At 42.8% G+C, this 22,506-nt stretch overlaps 2 protein-coding genes across 6 annotated transcripts in view; one reads left to right on the top strand and one right to left on the bottom strand.

The window, feature by feature from the left end:
• The window catches only part of CPNE3 (copine 3), a 76,567-nt gene extending 60,034 nt beyond the window's left edge, over positions 1-16,533 (bottom strand). For all 3 annotated transcript variants that reach the window (XM_030553404.1, XM_030553405.1, XM_030553403.1), the window contains exon 1: positions 16,428-16,533. The gene's annotated coding sequence lies outside the window, so the exon portion shown is untranslated. The remainder of the gene's footprint in view (positions 1-16,427) is intronic.
• Positions 16,534-16,710: 177 nt separating this feature from the next.
• RMDN1 (regulator of microtubule dynamics 1) overlaps positions 16,711-22,506 on the top strand; it is a 28,262-nt gene continuing 22,466 nt past the window's right edge. For 2 of the 3 annotated variants that reach the window (XM_030553402.1, XM_030553400.1), the window contains exons 1-2: positions 16,901-17,014; positions 19,205-19,322. In XM_030553402.1, the coding sequence (XP_030409262.1) occupies positions 16,901-17,014; positions 19,205-19,322 (232 nt within the window). Of the gene's footprint in view, positions 17,015-19,204; positions 19,323-22,506 lie in introns of all 3 variants that reach the window. The other variant, XM_030553401.1, reaches the window with a different exon arrangement.

Below are 22,506 nucleotides of genomic sequence, written 5' to 3'. Positions count from 1 at the left end.
AGTCTATGTCCTGTTGGGGGAGCTGCACAGTGATCTCCCACTTCTGTGCAACCAATGGCCTGTGCTCCTCAATGCCAAGCTGGAGTCTTCACATTTATTTAACAAATAATACTTGGAGAATTTTAAAATACTATGGGCAGAATTTTTAGGCACATAATGCCCTCAGGAGTAATATACCTTAGGTCACTTTCTTACATAAAGATCATTGAATTCCTACTGAATAGGAAACATCTACTTAAAATATTGGCAGCATAACCTATATAATGGGTCAGACTATTAATTAGTTATAAATAGATTTATATCAAAGAAGCTGCCATGAATTATTTTGCCAAGTAGTGTTTACTGAGAAACGGTAAAACCCTTACTATAAATAGTAAAAGCCACATCTGTTTATGCAGGCAAGAAAATCATCAGTTTGACTTTCTGGGTTTGTCTACACATAGCTTTACCAGACCTTGTGATTTACTACACCTCATCCGTCTTCCTAAGCTTTTCTATTGATACATGGGTGAAGGCCAATGTACCTACTCCATTACAGCACTTTTAAAGTTAGTACCCAGCCCTAAGCAAAATAGTTACAGGGCAGTACAGTAAAGTTTATACAACAAATAACCTCTAAACTCACCCAAGATGTATAATGAAAATGAATCTGTTAAACATATTTTTGCTTATCTGAATACTGTTTATCAGAATAATATCCATCTAAATTTTACCAGAATATCTTTTAGTGTCAATATTTAAAGGAAATATTTAAATTAAGCAACTTGACGAATGCTGTAGCCACGCCTTTTTTCATGTGTATAACATTTTTACTGTAACTTTTACAAACAGTCAGTAGCTGGCTGTATGATTAATGCAAAGTGGAAGAAAGGAGGATATTTTCTAGTTAGAACTTGCTTTTATCTGCCATGCAGGAATGAAATACAAGTGATCACATGTTCTAGCCTAATTAATACTTCGCACACCAAACTCCTTTTCAGTTTATTAGCATGGCGTGACCGAATCTCACTCTACAAACTCCAATTCTTAGAAGTCAGTTCTCTGGGGAATGATTTCAGAGGTCTATGTATGTGCTTATTAGTGAAAAATCAGAGTCTAGTAGTGGTATCTTTGCAGTAAAATTTTAAAAAGAAACCAAAACCAATAATAATGATTTCTATACATCTACCTAACCCAAGTTCCCAAATTCAACTCCAGGTCTCAGACTTTAAGGTCAGAAGGGACCATTATGATCTAGTCTGACCTCCTGCACAATGCAGGCCACAGAATCTCACACACCCACTCCTGTAATAAACCCCTAACCTATGTCTGAGCTACTCAAGTCCTCAAATCATGGTTTAAAGACTTCAAGTTGCAGAGAATCCTCAAGCAAGTGACCCTTGCCCCCTGCTGCACAGGAAGGTGAAAACTCCCCAAGGCCTCTGCCAATCTGCCCTGGAGGAAAATTCCTTCCTGACCCCAAATATGGCGATCAGTTAAACCCTGAGCATGTGGGCAAGACTCACCAGCCAGACACCCAGGAAAGAATTCTCTGTAGATGGGGTGGGATCTGAGTTACTACCATTCCATCGCAGGCCATTGGGCATATTTACTGCTAATAGTCAAAGATCAATTAATTGCCAAAATTAGGCTATCCCATCATACCATCCCCTCCATAAACTCATCAAGCTTAGTCTTGAAGCCAGATGTGTCTTTTGCCCCCACTGCTACCATTGGAAGGCTGTTCCAGACTTTCACTGCTCTGATGGTTAGAAACCTTTGTTTAATTTCAAGTCTAAACTTCCTGATGCCCAGTTTATATCCATTTGTTCTTGTGTCCACATTAGTACTGAGCTTAAATAATTCTTCTCCCTCCCTGATATTTATCCTTCTGATATATTTATAAAGAGCAATCATATCTCCCTTCTGCCTTCTTTTGGTTAGGCTAAAGAAGCCGAGCTCTTTGAGTCTCCTTTCATAAGAAAGGTTTTCCATTCCTTGGATCATCCTAGTAGCCCTTCTCTGTACCTGTTCCAGTTTGAATTCATTCTTCTTAAACATGGGAGACCAGAACTGCATGTAGTATTCCAGATGAGGGCTCATCAGTGCCTTGTATAACGGTACTAACACCTCCTTCTCTCTACTGGAAATACCTCACCTAATGCATCCCAAGACTGCATTAGCTTTTTTCCATGGCCATATCACATTGGCAGGTCATAGCCATCCTGTGATCAACCAGTACTTTGAGGTCCTCCTCCTCCTGTTACTTCCAACTGATGAGTCCGCAGCTTATAACAAGTATCAGAGGGGTAACCGTGTTAGTCTGGATCTCTAAAAGCAGGAAAGAGTCCCGTGGCACCTTATAGACTAACCGACATATTGGAGCATGAGCTTTCGTGGGTGAATAGCCACTTCGTCACATGCATCCGATGAAGTGGGTATTCACCTACAAAAGCTCATGCTCCAATATGTCTGTTAGTCTGTAAGGTGCCACAGGACTCTTTGCTGCTTTTACAGCTTATAACAAAAATTGTTATTAATCCATAAATGCATAACCTTGTACTTTTCACTTTTAAATTTCATCCTATTACTATTAGTCCAGTTAACAAGGTCATCCAGCTCTTCCTGTAGGATATCCTGATCCTTCTTCATATTGGCAATACCGCCCAGCTTTGTCTTATCCGCAAACGTTATTAGTACACTCCCACTTTTTGTCTCAGGATCAGCAATAAAAAGATTAAATAAGATTGGTCCCAAAACCTGTCCCTGAGGAACTCCACTAGTAACCTCCCTCCAGCCTGACAGTTCACCTTTAAGTATGACCCATTGTAGTCTCCCCTTTAACCAGTTCCTTATCCATCTTTCAATTTTCATATTGATCCTCATCTTTCCCAATTTAACTAATAATTCCCCATGTGGAACTGTATCAAATGCCTTACTGAAATCGAGGTAAATTAGATACACTGCATTTCCTTTGTCTAAAAAATCTGTTACCTTCTCAAAGAAGGTCAGGTTGGTTTGGCATGACCTACCTTTTGTAAGACCATGTTGTATTTTGTCCCAATTACAGTTGGCCTCAATGTCCTTAACTACATTTAGTCAAAAGAAATGAACAGTTTAACATAGGAAGAATTCACTTGTATTACAGCCCCATGACAGCAGCGCTTCAATGATTTTTGAGATACTCAAAATCAAAATCTTATTTTCAATTACTCAACATTCTGCAGAAATTTTTTTTTCTTTGAGCTAAAAATCTCCATGTTTATTTTTAAACCAAAGGAATATCTTTGGTAAAGTTTATGGCAGTCATTTCTGGATAAAGGCTTTCTCTGAGGGAAGTAAGAAAGGCGATACTATTTGCACTTAGATAACTCAACAAGTTTGGAGCTTAACATTCCATGTAATCAGAAGAATATGCACTTTGCTAAATTGGAAGAAATTGGCTGAGCTTTAGTTTAGTGAATACAGAATACTGGATTTGTTCAGTAAGCAATATAGATGTAGACGTGTCAGCCCTAGGATATTAGGCAGACAAGGTGGGGGACATAATACCATTTATTGCAGGACTCTGGAGCGGAGCCTGGAGCTGGAGTGCAGTGCAGCTCTGGAGCAGTGGAGCTGCAGGTTTTTGCCTGGAGTGGAGCTGAAGCACAGCTCCAAAGCCCTGATTTGTTGGACCAACTTCTGTCGCTTGGGCCATGGCTACACTTACAGTTCTGCAGCGCTGGTAGTTACAGCTGTGTAGGGCCAGCGCTGCAGTGTGGCCACACTGACAGCTACCAGCGCTGCAGTGTGGCCACATTTGCCGCGCTGTTGGGAGTGGTGCGTTGTGGGCAGCTATCCCAGCATTCAAGTGGCTGCAACGTGCTTTTCAAAAGAGGGGGGTGGGGTGGAACGTGACAGGGAGCGTGGGAGAGAGAGAGATTGGATTTTTGGAGCTGACACTGTTCTCAGCTCCCTGCCTTGCAAGTTCTAAGGACTGGAAGATACACAGTGCCTACCTTCAATCATTTTAAAAGTTCTGACCCCTTCCCCCACCCCTCTCTCATTCACTAAATGCAAATTATGCACTCCTAAATAGCCATCAGACCAGATAAGCATCTGCTCAACATGGACTTCCCCCTCTCCCTCTGCCCTGTGAGCCTGCTGTTTCTCTCTTCAAGCAAACAGCTGTGAACATTCCAAAGTAATTCCCCTGCCTGCCTCCGCTCGCTCAGCAAACAGGAGCTTGTTTGTTTTTTAAATAAGCAGTTTGGTTGAACTCCGAGCTCCCCCTTTCTTCCGGTTTGTTGTGGACAGGAATTCTGGGATACCTCCTTATACCCCGGAGGTCAATAAAAGCGCTGGGGGTCCACACTTGCTGACCAGCGCTGGATCACCAGCGCTGGAATCGCTACACCTGAGGCTCGACCGGGTGTACAGCCAGCGCTGCAATCACGGAGTTGCAGCGCTGGCCGTGCTTTGCAAGTGTGGCCACATCCTAAGTTGCAGCACTGTGACCCCCTCACCAGCGCTGCAACTCTCTAGTGTAGCCATGGCCTAAGAGAAACAAGGTTTTCAGCCACATACAGTGCTTCTTCAGGTCTGGAATAGCCACTTTGAGCATCACAGCTAAATGCAAGATGAAACAGATTATTTAGTGTAAATAGTTCACACACATTCTAAAGGGATCATTCAAGGTAGACTGACCCATGTCTGCAGCCATAGGACAAAAAGAGGGGTTAGTGGGTTACAGATTGTTGTAATAAACCATAAATCCAGTGTCTGTCCATGATTTTTAGTGTCTAGCAGATTTATGAATTTAAGCTCCCAGTCTCCTCCTCTGAAAGTGTTATGCAGGTTTTCTTTGAGGATGAGGACTGATATGTCAGATAGAGTGATTACATAGTGAAAAGTGTTCACCCACGGTGGACAGGGTGTTTTTTTCTTTTATGATATTCCCATGAGTTCATTTGAGCGCACAGAGATTGTCTCATTTCACACATGTGGCAGTTGTTGAGGCACTTACAGCACTGAATGAGGTACATTGAATGTGACTAGGAGTCCAAGGGGCCACACTGCAGTTACTCAATTAAGGTGAACTGCAAAGAATGGGGCAGACAATCCCCAAAGCTGGTGGATATTCCAATACTTAGATTTATCAAACCAGCACAAAACAGTTTCTAATACCTTACTAGTTACCCAGAAGCCAACAACACAGTTCCCTTAAAGCAACCCAGCCTTAGGTCTCCACCTAGACACCCAAGTCAAATATGATGAGGATTACTGAAAATCTTATTCATCATATAAAAAAAGTTCTACCAATCCCAAAGGATCGGACACATTACCTCCCAGATTAATGAATATTTCAGATCTTACCCAAATACACACTTACAGCCAATTCTTATTAACTAAACCTTATTTAAAAAGAAGAGAGTATTGGTTAAAAGAGCAATATACACATACATAGGAGTACAGTTTTGAGATCAGATTCATAGCAGAGAAAGTGAGCTTTGCAGTTACAAAGAGTTCTTTCAGAAATTAGTCCATAGGTTATAGTCCAATGTTCATATTCAAGGTGATTCAGATTAGGACTGGAGTTCTTAGTCTTATGATTTAAGCACCCCCTACATGAAGCATCAAGCAGATCTGATATAAAAAGGATCAGGACCCAAAGGGTTTTTATACAATTCCAGGCCTTCTCTTGACAGGTTGGAGTCCTTAGGTAAACAATAGGCAATCATGGAGACTGAAGTAGACACATTTCCTAAGCATCATCCATAATTAGCTATGCAGATTAACACAAGGCAATTGCCTGTTTTTCCACCATTCACAGGTGATTTACTACACATTTCAAAGAGATGAATACCATGTTTTCAGTTCATTTAAATGTTAATATTTCCTTTTGATCTCTGAATTAACAGAATATAGCATGGGCATTGTTATCCTCTAACAGTATATATGTAAACACCTAAAACCACAAACATTATCTACCAAAATGTCTCTAAGGGTTGAATCTGGGTCAATTAGCTGTCAAGCTGCTTAACTTTCTGACCATGAGTCATACTTTGTATAAGAATTGTTGCAATTATATAACAGTGGTAGCAACAATTACTTGCATGGCCATACTCTAATCAGATAATGTCACAACCACATGTTGTGATAGGCAGGTGTTAAGATCCATCAATCTTCAAAGGTGTGTTGTGCTGGAGCATTGATTGTTGGAGCAGTGAAGATACGCCTGCAGGTTTTGCATCTGTTATTCTGGTAGGGTCTGGTGCCCTGTTGAGTCAGTGTGTCTTTGTCTGTAGGAACATTTGCCTCTAATGACAAAATCGGTCACAATTACCACGTCTCCACTGACAATCATAACAAAAAAACAAAAAAGTCATCTGACTCACCACCACAGAGCAGATGAAACCACAGTTGATTACATTGATTGCTTCAGGAAAAAAATTGACTGAAATCTTTAAACATCACAATCATCATAATCTCTCCATTGCCAAGAGGACAGCCTTACAGTTCCTGAAATCTAACCACCAGACAGTGATCAAACCAGCAGACTGGGGATGCCAGAGCAGTCCTCAACAGTGACAGCTTTGTTAACAAGGCCAACAAACAACTCTCCAACACCATCTACTATAAAAAACCTCAAAGACAGCCCCATACAATGTGGAGAAATTGGAAAGGGTCCAGAGAAGAGCAACAAGAATGATTAAAGGTCTTGAGAACATGACCTATGAAGGAAGGCTGAAGGAATTGGGTTTGTTTAGTTTGGAAAAGAGAAGACTGAGAGGGGACATGATAGCAGTTTTCAGGTATCTAAAAGGGTGTCATCAGGAGGAGAGAGAAAACTTGTTCACCTTAGCCTCCAATGATAGAACAAGAAGCAAAGGGCTTAAACTGCAGCAAGGGAGATTTAGGTTGGACATAGGAAAAAGTTCCTAACTGTCAGGGTAGTTAAACACTGGAATAGATTGCCTAGGGAAGTTGTGGAATCTCCATCTCTGGAGATATTTAAGAGTAGGTTAGATAAATGTCTATTAGGGATGGTCTAGACAGTATTTGGTCCTGCCATGAGGGCAGGGGACTGGACTCGATGACCTCTCGAGGTCCCTTCCAGTCCTAGAGTCTATACCACAATTTACCCAGGAAATTAGGGATACCATCAAGTCCTTCCTGAAACAATACCTAGAGAAACTCTAGAAACTCATCCCCCATGAATCCACTGCATAGACTTTCTACATGCTTCTCAAGATACACAAACAAGGGAACTCAGGCAGACACATCGTATCTGGCCATTTCATCAATGTAAAATGATATGCACAAATCTTTTTATGTTAAGCAGAGGTTCCCCAACATGTCAAGCTAAACACATACTGGTTTAGATAAAACAATAAAAACAAGTTGCAAAAAGAAAGATTTTAAGTGATTACAAGTAAAGTCAAAATTGGTAACAAAGAAAAACAAAGATATGAAAACTAACACCTAATTTAGCAAGCTAAATGGATTCAAAACAAAGGTTTTATCATATGCTGATAGTCTGTACAGAATGAAAAGCCTCCCTGCCAGGACCCCTCCACCAGTTCAATGATGTTTATCTCCAGCTGAGGTTCAGGCAACAGCCAATCTATTTACAAGGAAACTCCCAGCTGGTTCATTGTCAATATGTAAAGTTCTTGCTCACACCCACCATCCTGCCAAAGAACGGCTGCTTATCTAGGTGATGGTCCATTATAGTTCATCTGATTATGCTGATATCTGGCTGGAGCTCCAGTGTCTTAGGCCATGTCTACATCTAAAATTTTGCAGCGCTGGTAGTTACAGCTGTATTAGTACAGCTGTATAGGGCCAGCGCTGCAGAGTGGCCACACTTACAGCAACCAGCGCTGCAAGTGGTGTTAGATGTGGCCACACTGCAGCGCTGTTGGGCGGCTTCAAGGGGGGGTTCGGGGAACGGGAGAGCAAACCGGGAAAGGAGACCAGCTTCGCCGCGGTTTGCTCTCGCGTTCCCGGAGCCACCCAGCAAACCGCAGGGATGGAGACCTGCTTGCTCGGGGAACGGGAGAGCAAACCGCGGCGAAGCTGGTCTCCTTTCCCGGTTTGCTCTCGCGTTCCCGGAGCCATCCAGCAAACCGCAGGGAAGGAGACCTGCTTGCTCGGGGCTCCGGGAACTAGAGAGCAAACCGGGAAAGGAGACCAGCTTCGCCGCGGTTTGCTCTCGCGTTCCCGGAGCCACCCTGCAAACCGCAGGGAAGGAGACCTGCTTGCTCGGGGTTCCGGGAACGAGAGAGCAAACCGCGGCGAAGCGGGTCTCCTTTCCCGGTTTGCTCTCTCGTTCCCCGAACCGCCGAGCAAGCGGTTCTCCTTCCCTGCGGTTTGCAGGGTGGCTCCGGGAACGAGAGAGCAAACCGCGGCAAAGCTGGTCTCCTTTCCCGGTTTGCTCTCTCGTTCCCGGAACCCCGAGCAAGCAGGTAAGGAGAACCGCTTGCTCGGCGGTTCGGGGAACGAGAGAGCAAACCGGGAAAGGAGACCAGCTTCGCCGCGGTTTGCTCTCTCGTTCCCGGAACCCCGAGCAAGCAGGTCTCCTTCCCTGCGGTTTGCAGGGTGGCTCCGGGAACGCGAGAGCAAACCGCGGCAAAGCTGGTCTCCTTTCCCGGTTTGCTCTCTCGTTCCCCGAACCGCCGAGCAAGCGGTTCTCCTTACCTGCTTGCTCGGGGTTCCGGGAAGGAGAGAGCAAACCGGGAAAGGAGATCAGCTTGATTACCAGAGGCTTCCTCCTTCCACGGAGGTCAAGAAAAGCGCTGGTAAGTGTTTACATTGGATTACCAGCGCTGGATCACCAGCGCTGGATCCTCTACACCCGAGACAAAACGGGAGTACGGCCAGCGCTGCAAACAGGGAGTTGCAGCGCTGGTGATGTACACCTTCAAAGTTGCAGCGCTGTAACTCCCTCACCAGCGCTGCAACTTTCTGATGTAGACAAGTCTCTGAAAAACTGGTTTGGGCCTGCTTTTCTTAAACTTGGAGCATATATAGCAATGTTATATATTAGAATCTTATAATTTTACATACAATTCATATAAATCTATTTTACCATGACAATAATGTTCAGTGGATTACAAGTTTTCAAATGATACCTCACAAAGCATACTTTGTACAATATTTATCAGTCTTGTAAAAATGGTGAACATGGGGTACAATCTGTCACAATCACATTTGATGGTGTGGACCTATTGTATGAGCTCATTTTTTGAAACTCAAGAGAAATAGCTGACAGTTAGCACACCACAAGGCTAACATCTTTTCGACATCAAGAGGCACACTCATAGAACTCCGTATCCCTCCCCAGATAATAGAAAGGCATGTGGAAAATGAAAGGATTGCAAATTCAAAGAACTACTTGGATTAAAAAAAAAAAAAAGAAGGTTGAACAGACAAAGGACAAACTAATCTGGAATGAATTTGGGAACAGACTCTGAGGGCATGGCTACACTGGAGAGTTGCAGCGCTGGTGATGGGGTTACAGCGCTGCAACTCACTCTGTGTCCACACTTGCAAAGCACGGCCAGAGCTGCAACTCCCTGGTTGCAGCGCTGGCTGTACACCTGGTTTGCTTGGGTTGTAGTGATTCCAGTGCTGGTGATGCAGCGCTGGTCATCAAGTGTAGCCACCAAAAGCGCTGTTCTTGGCCTCCAGGGTATTAGGAGGTATCCCAGAATTCCTGTCCACAACAAATCGGAAGAATGGCTGAACTCTGATCTCCCCATAGCTACTTAGCTAAAAAACAAACACAGTTGCTCTTTGCTCCAGCGAGCAAGCGGAGGCAGGGGAATTGCTTTGGAATGTTCACAGCTGTTTGCTTGAGGAGAGAGGGGAGGGGTAGTGTTGAGCAGCTGCTTATATGGTCTAAAGACTATTTAGGAGTGCATAATTTGCATTTAGTGAACAAGACAGGTGGGGGAAAAGGTAAAAACTTTTAAAATGATTGAAGGTAGGCACTGTGTATCTTCCAATCCTTAGAACTTGCAAGGCAGGGAGCTGAGAACAGTGTCAGCTCCAAAAATCCACTCTGTCTCCCCACGCTCCCTGTCACACTCCACCTCACCCCCCTCTTTTGAAAAGCATGTTGCAGCCACTTGAACGCTGGGATAGCTGCCCACAATGCACCACTCCCAACAGCGCTGCAAATGCGGCCACACTGCAGCGCTGGTAGCTGTCATTGTGGCCACACTGCAGCGCTTTCCCTACACAGCTGTACGAACACAGCTGTAACTCCCAGCGCTGCACATCTCCGAGTGTAGCCATACCCTGAGAAATACCACTTTGGGGTACATGTGAAGGAGTGTGGTATGTTGTCAGGCACAGGGGCACCCGAAAGGTAACAGCTGCAAAGAGAAACAGCTGAAAGGAAAGGGACCTGACAATGACAAAACGGCTAATCAAAAGAGAGAGAAGCAAATGCTTTTTAGAAATGTAAAAAGATACCTTTTTATTCATTGTTACTAAAAAAATTAATTGCGACTAAAAATAAGGCAAATTTACACCAAGTCTTACAATTTCAGACTAGATATGTTAGCGATACAGTTTCTATTATGTTAATACAAGTTTTTTTTTTTTAATATAATCTGGACTTTAATTTGATTTCAGACTTCATCTTATGTCTGGGAATTTAACACAGACCATCTTAGAGAAAAGATAACTTTAATACCCTAAGAAAAAAGCTAGTGAAGCAATTCTGTCTGGAGCCTAGCCCAAAGAGCTCTTAATCAAGAGGGCTTCCAGTAAGGAGACTTCTCCTACAAGGTGTGGTGTTTGTACTGTGGTTTCAGGTGACTGCCTACTAAACTCTGCTCTTATGCTGAGGCACTGGTGATGACTAAGGCTGTGAATTTGTCACAGAAGTCATGGATTCAGTGACTTTTTGGGACTTATATGACTTCTGAAGTGACTGGTGCAGCTGGCCTGAGGGCCGCCTGGGCAGCTCAGGCAGCCCCTGGGCCAGCAGCACTGGTCCCTGCTGGAGCAGTCTTGGTCCACTGTGCCCTTCTCCCCCAACAGCATCAGGAGTTTGGGTGGGGAGCTAAGCGCTGGGATGCGGGAGGGGGTAAGAGTTTTGGGCAGCACTTACCTCAGGGGGGCTCCTAGACAAAGATGCGGCTAGGGGGATCTGCGTGCTGCCTCCACCTTCAGGCACCGCCCCGACAGCTCCTATTGGCCATGGTTCCCGGCTAATAGGAACTGCAGAGCCAGCACTCAGGGATAAGGCAGAGCGCAGAGAGGGGAAACCGGGTAGGGAGCCTGCCAGCTCCACCAATCCCTCACTCTCCCCCAGAAACCAACAGGGGTCCCAGGCCACACGCTGCGGCCTCCTCTCCCTCCCCAAGCACCCATGATGCCTCCTGGGCCACCTCCTCCCCAATTTAATCATGGGTATATAGTACAAGTCACGGACAGGTCATGGACTGTGAATTTTTGTTTCCTGCCTGTGACTTGTCCATGACTTTTACTAAAAATATCTGTGACCAAAACGTAGTCTTAGTGATGACATCATGTAAACAAGGTTTATGACAGAGAATTTTGACTACACCCGCAATCAAGAAAACTCAAAGGTCTGTGTCTCACAAGCCACACCAGAAAAAAAAACCATAAAGAAATTATCACTTACAGTCAAAGATTGGATACTACAAAAGAGATGCAACAAATTCAGACAGATTTGAGGTTGTGCTCCTCCTCTCAGCTGTGTGATAAGAGTCTCAACACTAACATTTTATCAACATAGCTCTGAGTAATACCTATTTAGTGAAGAAAACCCTGGCTTTCACTGGAGAACAGACATCCAAAAGATGTTTTGCTCTTCCACAGTAGCTCTAACCAGCTACTATACAAAAACAGAGCATTTCTAAAAGCAAGTTAGAGCGGCAGCATGTACCTTGTTAGAAGAACTTTCCACAAGCCAGGGGAAATAAAGAAATAGCCACCAAATTCTAACATGGAAGACATTCCACCTATCTAAAGCTGCAATTTTAGTTTTATTTAGAGAAAAATCCCAAATTCGCTTCTAAAAAAATATATTTTGTGGAGTGTTGCTGGTGCAGAATGGCAACTACCGTGCAACATAGCAATGGATCCAGATCAATGGTAAGTTTTAACCATCCATACACAGGGCCTAATCCTAAGAGATATTCAGTGATCCCTGCAAGAGTCTTAAAATGGCACGGGATCAGACCCTCCATTTGTACAGTGCTTTTGGATTCTTTATGATGAAGTGTGTTAACTGTCATTTGATCTATCTATACTGACCCAACTTACAAAGGTAATTTTGTTTTCAACAATTTAAACAACATTTTTCTAATAATGTTCATAATGGGCTTATATGGTTTAGTTCTAAAGCATACAATAACTTAACGATTATATATTGTCAAATAAGCATAAATTCACTTATTTTACCAATTAATGAAAATCTGAATAAATTTAGTCTTTCACTTGCATCTGTGCCTTTTCCTGTATCCCTTCCTCTCTCCCTGCCAGTGCACAATGCTTCCTTGCTCTCCTTCAAATCCTTTCTAAAAATTTGCTTCTTTTAGCAAGCCTCCTATCTCCTCAATTAAAAATCCAGTATCAAACTGTCATAAAAAGCCTGGGACTAACAAAATGTGTAACAAACCTGAACTACTCATATTACATTTTTCTTGCATCATCTTTGATATCTGTCTATGTAAGATTTTGGGGGCAAGGATCATCTTTGTTCATAAAGCACCAAGAGCTAGTGTCACTATATAAATTACTAAATCAAGACACCTGATTGCTGTACATAGTCTCTCATACCAATTGTTGACAAATTTGTTTAGGAAAGTAATTTTAAAAACAAAAAGTAAAGTACTTATGATTATTTAAGTAATTACATAGCTCAATTTACACGAACTATGGTTAATTTTTACATTATGTTAAAAATGTTGAATGATGATATTTTTTATTAAATAAGAAAGTTATAATAGATACATTTTTACTTGTGATTTGAGTCAAACTGCTTGGATGGAAAATAAAATTCAATTAAAATTGGGCAAAAACAGCAAACAAAAACTTTTAAAAATTAAATACAACTACCTTAAATGTTCTGGAAACATAAGAAAAAACATTCATTAAAAAGCTCATCAGAACATGTTTTCCATTTAAAACTAACTGATTTATTAAAACAAGAAAAGTATTATCTGCAATTGATTAACTGAACTGATTGTTTCTGGGCACTGTCTTTCAAGATATCAGAACTTCTAAATCTGATCCTCTCAAACTTGATTTTTATTTATAGACTGGAAAAGGAAAACAAGCTTTCCTGCTTTTTCTAACTCCGAATTTAAGTCTGAACTTCTCATTGAACTGAACAAGTTTAATAAACTCAACTAAAAAAAAAATTCCAACTGCACCTGAAGTAGAGGCTACTGCTGTCAAAAGCTGATTTAGCACTTAACAAGTTTTGGTTCCAGATGACTACCACCAGGTCAGAGATTTAACTTTCTTTAAAACATGGCAGCAAACAAATACTTTGAGTTTAATTTAAATATTTTCATTAGATTATAAACAGGGCTTAAATTCTCAGAGTATTTCCCAGAACACACTCCCAGCCCCGCAACATCCTATAAAAACTTTAGAGGGGTTGAAAATATTTACCAGAGCTCTGCTCTGGACAGCTCCAGCAGAATTTAAGCCCTTATAATAAGCACAAGTCTTAACATAGGTTGTCAATTTCAAATAGGTTTATTTTAAAAATAAACCTCATTTAATTTAAATAAAAAATATCTGAGGCTACAGTTTAATCATGAGTATTTTTCACAAGTCATGGACAGGTTATGGGGCCATGATTTTTTGGGTTTTTTTGCCTGTGATCTGTCCATGACTTTTACGAAAAATATTCATGATTAAACTGTAGCCTTAGTCATAGCACTTATCTTACTATGTAGACAGACCCACCAGCCAACATATCTACATCTCCGTCATCTCCAAGATTTTAGGGCATCCTCAAATGCATTGCTTCAAGCATTACTAATGCCACTCTTCATAGGAACAGCTGGCCAATTTGCCCAGAATTAATGATAGACACAATTAGGCAGCATGTGAATGCACACATCCAGTTGCTCCAAGATTCTGTCGTATGAAAATGGTTTACCTGGGGGCAGATTAACTGAGGATTCAAGGAGAGCTGAATTTCTTTCATAATGACTCTACAATCAAAAAATTTGGGGATCAAAAACAGTGTAACATGAAGTGACAGGTATACCAAGGCTACATTATTAAGACCATGCCATATGCTACATTACTTCTATGAGTCTGTTGCTTGCCTATGATTACAATTCAACTTAGATAGCTACACTACAAGTATTTTTCTACTCAGCTGAAATAGAGCACATCAAAACTAGTGTGATTTACATAATTTTATCTTTAAAAAAACCTGAATCAAAACAAAGTTCAGGCAATTTCAACAGTAATACTAGAAAGATTACATTTTCATTCTCCAAAAACTTGTCACTTTTAGCAATTTTTGGTCTGAACAGTAAAATAAGAATATAATATTCTGTTTTATTGAAATGCCCATTAGTTGACAAAGTACTGAGCCAGTATCAGATTTAGCCCAAGTCTGCTGGAAGTCTAAAAACTCGATGTGTTTCAACTAAATCTAGCCAAATTTTTGGACACCAGCCCATAACTAGTTACCTACTGACAAATGTAGCCAGTGCCTGTCCTCAGAGAAAGCTGAGAATCCCCTTGTGTCCTGACACATGCCCTTAAAATGCTGAATCCATCATCATCAGAAGCTACTTAGAGCCACAGATCTGAGTTTTGAAAGATTTTTGTGCCAAGCTAAGTCCAGTTCTACATTTTTCAGGTGGAGTATCAGCTACTCTAAGACTCAACTTTGAGAAGTCAATGGATGCTCTGAAAATTTTGACCTTAACTATTTTTGCAGCTGGTACAAATTATACATTCAGAATTGAAGCTTGAAGAGCAAGCTGCTGAATGAGTTTTGATCATATTTTAGGAATTTTGGCATCTAGATTTTTCCAGATCATTGTTACTGACTATATTTGATGAGTTTAGATGGGATGATTTTGAAGTCTAAGGACAAAAATTGGTTGGCATTACAAATATACAGCTTTTTCCTATGCCCTCTGCTGGAAACCTGAAGACTGACAAAATGCGTGAACTGAGTTCTGCCTTCAACAGCACCAAGATGTGGAGTTGGTCTAAAAACAATAAAACATTATGGGTTTTTTTCCTGGCAAAAAGGGATACCATTTTTCATGGAAGTTATGACAAGGTAATTTGTCCTTCAACCAGCTCTACAATGACAATTTTGGAAGAGCACAGAGGGATAGCGTTATAATTGTACATTGGCTAATACCTACAATTTAAGTAAATGAAACTTGTTTTAAGCAAGCACCCAAGGAACAAGCATAACATCAGTTGTCTCAAGTTAGTCCCTCACAGCTTCACATTGGAGGAATGTCCCTTAAAACAGGAAACTGATCAAAAACCTTACTCTATATTTTACAATACAAACTGGTAAACTAATCCAGTGGTTTTCAAACTGTGATCCACAAATCCCACAAGGTCCGCAGACTATGCTGAAGGGGGCTGCAAAAGGCAGTCGTTACCACAGAAGGATGATTTTCAAGCTGGGGTCTGCAGACTATGTGTAAAATGTCCAAAGGGGCCCTCACCTCCATTTGAAAATTTTTAGGGGTCCACAAATGACTAATGGTTGAAAACCACTGTGCTAATCTGGATTATTCTTTTAACTGGAACATGGAGGGAGTGGTTACAACACACAAATGAAGCCATCACTCCTAGGCTTTACTTCTGGTTCTGCAACTCACTTACTGTAACTCATGTGATGAATTTCTACAAATCACTTAACTTCTGTGACTCAGTTTCTCTAAGTGTGAAAAAGCAACCGCATTTACCGACCAGGGACGTGAAAAGACTTAAGCAGCAACTTCTAGGAAATATTTTAAACGGCAGTAGCATGCACCCGGGGCTCTTTATCCAAAGCCAGGCAGACAGTCCCTCCTCTGCAGGAGGGAGGTACAGCGTGCAAAGGCTCGGCCTATGCCGTGGGGGATTGGGGGAAGCAACCTCCAGGCAATCTAAGCAAGGCGTTAACTGCGTTATTTACACAAGCAGATCCCGATCCCGCAAAGCGGGTTCCAAATGGGCAGGCCCCTCCCCGTTCTCCACCTGCCTCGCCCACTTAACTACCTCCTCCGCTCCCCTCCCCCCATCCAGCCACTACAGGCAACCGCTCGCTCTGGCCCCGCCCCAACCGCGCCCCGCCTCAGCCGCTGCAGCCCCAGCGTCCCGATCCGCCTTGCCCCCGCCCCCTTCCCCATGGCCAGACCACAGCGCCCCCCGGCCCTAGCCTCACTCACCGCCACCCCCCCCGGCGAGGCCCCGCAGGCCGCGGGCTCACTCACCTGTCGGCGCTGAGGGTTCAAGCCCCCGCACGAAGAAAAGCAGAAGCTGGAGCCAGAAAGTGGAGCAATAACACGGGCTCCCCACCCTACGCTCCGCCCCCGAGCACGCCCTCCCCCGAATAGGCGCAATGGCGCACGCGCGAGACACGCCCCGCAGACAGCCGTGAAATTCCCGAACGAGGATGTTGGTTTCGTCCGGGCGCAGCCGAGACCACATGATCCCAATCCACCCCCCCCCCCCAACACTTCCCTCAAAGGACTGGGGGGAAGAGCAGAGAACTCAGCGGGCGGAACGGAAAGAGCGAGGTCATGTGTCCTACTCGGACACTACCGGTCACTGACCGCAGCCCGTAGACACAGGAGCCCCGGTCCCATATGGCCCGGACATGGTTGCAGACGGACCGCTTCCGGTCGGACACTTACTAGGTTCCCCAGGATGCAGGCGGGTCGGGCCAAGCACGGGGTGGCGCATCATGGCGACAGCGGTTATCATCCTGAGGTCTTCACGCCAAGGCGCCGCCTGGGTGGGGAAGCGGCTCCTGTCCGAAGCTGGAGGCGTGAGGCGCGGCTGGTGGCGGCAGGCGCAGGTGGGGGGGGCAGGCAGGAGAGGTGGCGACTGAGCCCCGCTTGGGAGACGCGCTCTGGGGTCCCTTTCCCGCCCCTCTCCGCCGGGGCAGTCACATGCCAGGCCGCTGCCCCAACTTGTCATGCCCGCCGGAGAGAGACCGTCCCTGCCGGAGCGGGGATTCTTTCAGGGGCCCTTCTCCCTGCGATCGAAGTCTCCTATCCACCGCCCCGGTCTGTCCCTTGCAGGAGCCCCCCGCCTCCCCCACGCCCCGTCCCGGCATACCTACGTTCCGCAGGGCTGGCGCGCTCGGCCTTTTTCATCCCCCTGCCTGGGTGGAGGGGGCCAGGCCAGCTGCCATGGCTCCCTGTCCAGTCACGGTTCTAGAAAGTGCAGGTCAAGACCTAGTTTAGAGTGACCAGAGGTCCTGATTTTTGTGTCTTTTTCTTATATAGGCTCTAATTCCCTCCCCCCGCCCCATTTTTCACACTTGCTGTCTGGTCAGCCTAACCTAGTTAGCCACGGGACTGAAGACAACCATGAACCTGCCTCAGGTATCCTCTTCCTCAAACACTGCTAACTATAGCACCGCAACGTCAGGCCCGCCTGCTGCCCAGATGCTGCCCTTACTAGTATCAGCCCAAAACACAGCAGCAGAGCTCGTGGCTAAAGCAATGCCTGATATGAGCTACTTCTAGGGAAGTCAGATGTCTTTTGTCCACACGGGCAGTCCCAAACAGGTTACACATTGCTTGTGTTTTCTGAGCTGTACTACACTTGGTTCCTGGTCCACTATGAGTCATCAGTGACTGTAGTCTTGATGCCCTCATTTCCACTGATTGAAGCTTTTACTTTCAGTGTCATGGCCACTGGGGAAAATAATCTGCTTACTCGTCACTGTTTAAGATTTAATTTTTTCATGTGTGGCAGCTGAATGCAAAATTGATGAGCCTCGTAGAAAGGAATATGAAGAAATAAATAAGAATTATTGGTGACAGATAATATTCTGGCTTCTAAAATAGCTGGGTTTATGGTCTACAAAAGTAGTAATGTTTTAAGGGTTGCATGACTTAGGCCATGTCTACACTGCAAAGTTAAGTCAACCTAATTTACATTGGCATACAGTCGCCGTAGTAATTACATCGCTTGTGCATGTCTGCGCTTTGCTTCTTGCATCAACAGTGAGTATCCTAACCAGGAACGGTTGTATCGATTGTACTGTCAATGTGGGACATTGTGGGATAGCTCCTGAAAGCCAGTAACAGTTGACATAAGCAACACAGTGTCTACACTGACACTGCATTGACCTTGACTCTATGATGCTTGTAGAGGTGGAATTATTAAGACAGCATAGCGGGGCAGTTACATTGGTGAGAGCGAAATTTAGATGTAGACCTTTTCACAGTTAGATTAAAGTAAGATGCCTTGCGTTGACCTAACTGTAGTGCATTCCAGGCCTTGGATGTGTATGCTTGTTGTAGCATAAATAGCATGTCAAGTTCTCAACACTTAAATCAGTATTTCTGGTTTTTGTGTCTTAAAACACACAAACCATGACATTCTTAATTACAAGTCTGGTAATGAGCTGGTATTTGATTTAGCAAAGTGACAAAATTAGCAAAAAGAGTCTGAATACCATTTGAGTATCAAATCAGTTAAGAGATGAAGAGATCCTTCCAAGTCAATTATATTTGTGAGTTTCAGGCAAAAGTTTAGGCTACCTGCTAAGTTTCCAATTACACTTGAAGCAGGAGGAAAATAACTCATAGTTTGACTCAGCCTTTATCATTAGGAAATTAAAATGACACTTTTTGACTTTTTTTCTAAGTTGCTTACTCATCAGAGCATATTCTAAATTCAGATTTTACCAAACAACTTCTGTATTCTTGCTTATTGTTTTGTCTTGTATTCTTCGCACAATTAAACATAGAATTACAAAACAAAGGTAACTTTCTTCATGTTAATAGTTCATTGGTTCATGTTCCAAAGTATAATAATGAGTCAATTCCCAAAGCCCAGTTTCCTGTTTGCACAGTAAAAAATGAAACCTTGAAGTTGAAAGCTTAGAACTCTTTCTATTATTGTTACTCTGTAACTTCTGAGAGCCTCTTGGACACACAAGATTGGAATGTAATTGCTGCTCCAGAGAGCTGCAGAGCAGCTTTGTCAAATTTTGTAGCAGATTATAAACTTACTTTATTTTTCTTTTTAGATGTTTGGAAAATTAACTCTTTTCAGAAGAGGGCTTGCACTCTCAGCAGTTTCTTACTTGGGTTATGAAGCTTACAACTCTATTTCTCACTCTGCTGTGGTTCATGCTAGTGTCAAAGGTAAAGCTCTATGAATTCAAATGTCCTGAGGTCATTCAGTTGCAGACTTGGCACTTTTTTACAGTACCAAAACTTTGTGAGAAGCATTTTATGTAAGGCTTTCCAATATCTCCACTATAGGCTATTTTTATATAATCTGTTCAACTGTAGGCTATCTTCGAACTAAATAATAGTGTAGTTCTTGTTTAGCATGGCTCACTTCTCAGAAATATCACTAGGAATGTAGCAAAAACTTTTCTGCGTGGGTAAGATAAGCTTGTGACACAGATGCTGTTCCTTTGAAGTCTTTGTTGGGAGGTAAGGTTGAATTAGGGATTTAGAATAGAGCTATTCATCTTTGATTCAACTGTAGAATTAAAATTTTAGTTTTTGTTGGTACTAGTGAAAATCCACATAATAATTTATGATAGCAGCATTGGGCTCTTGATTTTAGCTAGAAATGGAGCAAAATGTCTTGGTCTGAAATGTAAGTGCTGGAATCTTTGGAAATATAGTAAAACATTAAAGATTCAGTCTAAAGCCTCGTTTTAAGTAGTCTTTACACATAATATTCTGATCAAAATTAAATCAGTACAGTGCTAGCTCTCTAAATGCTTCCCAGGCTGCTGAATTTCTTGGAAATTTTATACATATTTTTTTTCAAATGAGCTCCAAATGAGGGTTCTTGCAGAAGAAATAAACATTGTTTCTTCTGCAGTGAGCATAATGATCTTCCATCTTCATATTCCTTTATCTTCTCCCAGGTATTGAGGTGAGCTTTTTGCCTAAGTGCTGCATCCTATAGTGCAGTGGTTCTCAAAGCCGGTCCAACGCTTGTTCAGGGAAAGCACCGGCCAGGCCAGTTTGTTTACCTGCTGCTTCCAAAGGTTTGGCAGTTCGCCGCTCCGGGCAAATAGGGGCTGCAGGAAGGGCAGCCACCACATCCCTCTGCCTGCACTGCTTCCCACAGCCCCTGTTGGCCTGGAGCAGCGAACTGCGGTCAGTTGGAGCCACGATCAGCCAGACCTGGAGATGCAGTGGGTAAACAAACCGTCCCAGTCTGGCAGGGGCTTTCCCTGAACAAGCGGCGGACTGGCTTTTAGAACCACTACTTTAGTGCAGTGTTTCTCAATCTTTTTGATACCAGGGACTGACTTGCTGCCTTCCCAAACTGTGTCAGGGAGATCTCATGGACCAGCGCTGGTCCACGGACTGGTTGTTGCTTTAGAAGATTCCACTCTTCAGAGCTTCATTTTCCACGAGGTTTTAGAAATAACTAGAAATATTGGACATATCTTTATTTTTGCCACCATTTAAGCTATATTTAAGTTAGACTTCACTTTTTTAATAATTACAGAGCACTGGATTGAAAAAAGTAACTGTACAAATCTTGCCACTTGATGTCATTTTTAAAGACTATCATAGCTCTGAGCACATTGTAAAAGAACCTACTGACAACTTTCTGTACACAATTAAAGCAAAGCAGGAAAAATCAAGTGACCAGAGCCCTTAGGGCAAGTTAGCAGACACCAAGCCAGATTAGAACTGCTCAAAATTCATTAAGGAATAGAAGATGGTGTTTAACAGAGGGAAGAAAAACGTTTTAGAAAAGATTTGACTTGACAGCATTGCTTTTGAAATTTCAAGCGACATATTAAATCCGATAAGCATCTACTGACCGCTGTGGAGATGAATAGAAAGTTTCCAGCTAACCTAAAATAATTAATCAGTTACTTCAATAGTAACTGAGTGGTGAATATTGAAAACAGTGGAATTTGGGAGAAAAATGTCATCACTGTCAGAAGGCCTAATGTAAACCTGAAGCTTGTGGAGAAACAACTGGAAACCATGGAAAGCATGTCGATTTTTAAACTTGTATGCTTAAGATTGCTTTTGGCCTTGAGGCCCTCTTCATTATTACATTTATACCTAAAATACTGGACTTAGATATTCTTTATCTGTGGTGAAAATGTCATTGAATTCTGAAGAGACAGTGGCAAGAAAGCAACAGCTAAAGGAACAACAGTAGCTGTATTAAGGGGCCCATGTTACCAGGGTCAGCTCCAGGTTTTTTGCCGCCCCAAGCAGCCAAAAAAAAAAAAAAGCCTCCATTGCGATCTGCAGCACTTCGCTTCATTCTTTGGCGGCAATTCGGAGGCAGGTCCTTTGCTCCGAGAGGGAGTGAGGGACCCGCCGCCGAAGAGCTGGATGTGCTGCCCCTCTCTGTTGGCCACCCCAAGCACCTGCTTGCTGAGCTCGTGCCTGGAGCTGGCCCTGCATGTTACTAGAAGAGGAATCAGAAGGCTGGCTGAAGCAAGCCTTTTCTTATAAGAGAAATCAAAACATTTCCCTTAGGTTTTACCCCAGAGCTACCCAAGGACAATTAAATGAATATTGTCAAAAATAAACTTTTGCCCAAGAAAGATAAAAGCTTTAATAGGTCATGGTCTAGCTCAGTAGTCCCCAACCTTTTCCGGGTAGTGGGCTCCGGATGACGAGTCACCGTGGCCGGTGGGCAAGCATCTGCTGAAATGCCGCCGAAAAGCAGCGTCATCGAGGCATTGCTGCCAAAATTCCGCCGTTGGGGACCACTGGTCTAGCTTTTCTGTAAGGGTAAGGCAAGTTCTGAGATACTGAGAGCATCTCAGTACTTTGAAATAGGTAAAGAGCATAGTTAACTCAATCATAATTCCTAACTGCAGTTTTAGTTTGACAAGTCTGTGCTGCATCAGGTTCATATGTCATAGAAATATTCTTGTTCTGTGAACTTCTAACAGTCAAAATTAAGGAGCCAAAATGTAGTATTTATATCACACGATTAGCCATTTTATTCTTCATCTCTACAAATTAGGCACAGTAAATTGTCATGTGAATATTATATGCAATAAGAGAAATAAACTGGGAAATATTTGATAGCGAAAAAGAGCAATGACAAACTATCAGTGTATTGTAAAATCCACATAACAGCAAATAGCATTGTAAGGTCTACCTCCTTTGATTTTCTGTTTTAGAAACATGATTGAAAAACATGATTCTGTTTTAGAAACATGATTGAAAAACAAACAAGCATACATTATTAATACCAAGTAAGTATTTCTGTGTTACTTAAATGCATTTTTATTTTATTAAATATTCTCTGTAAAATATTTTATTACTGCTGTGGAATCCAACTTCTCCCATCAGAGAGGAAACTAATTTAACTTAA

The sequence above is a fragment of the Gopherus evgoodei genome, chromosome 2 (assembly GCF_007399415.2).
Source record: "Gopherus evgoodei ecotype Sinaloan lineage chromosome 2, rGopEvg1_v1.p, whole genome shotgun sequence".
Classification (NCBI taxonomy): Eukaryota; Metazoa; Chordata; order Testudines; family Testudinidae; genus Gopherus; species Gopherus evgoodei.
Note: the sequence above shows the minus strand (reverse complement) of the source record. Positions and strands in the feature narration are given on the sequence as shown.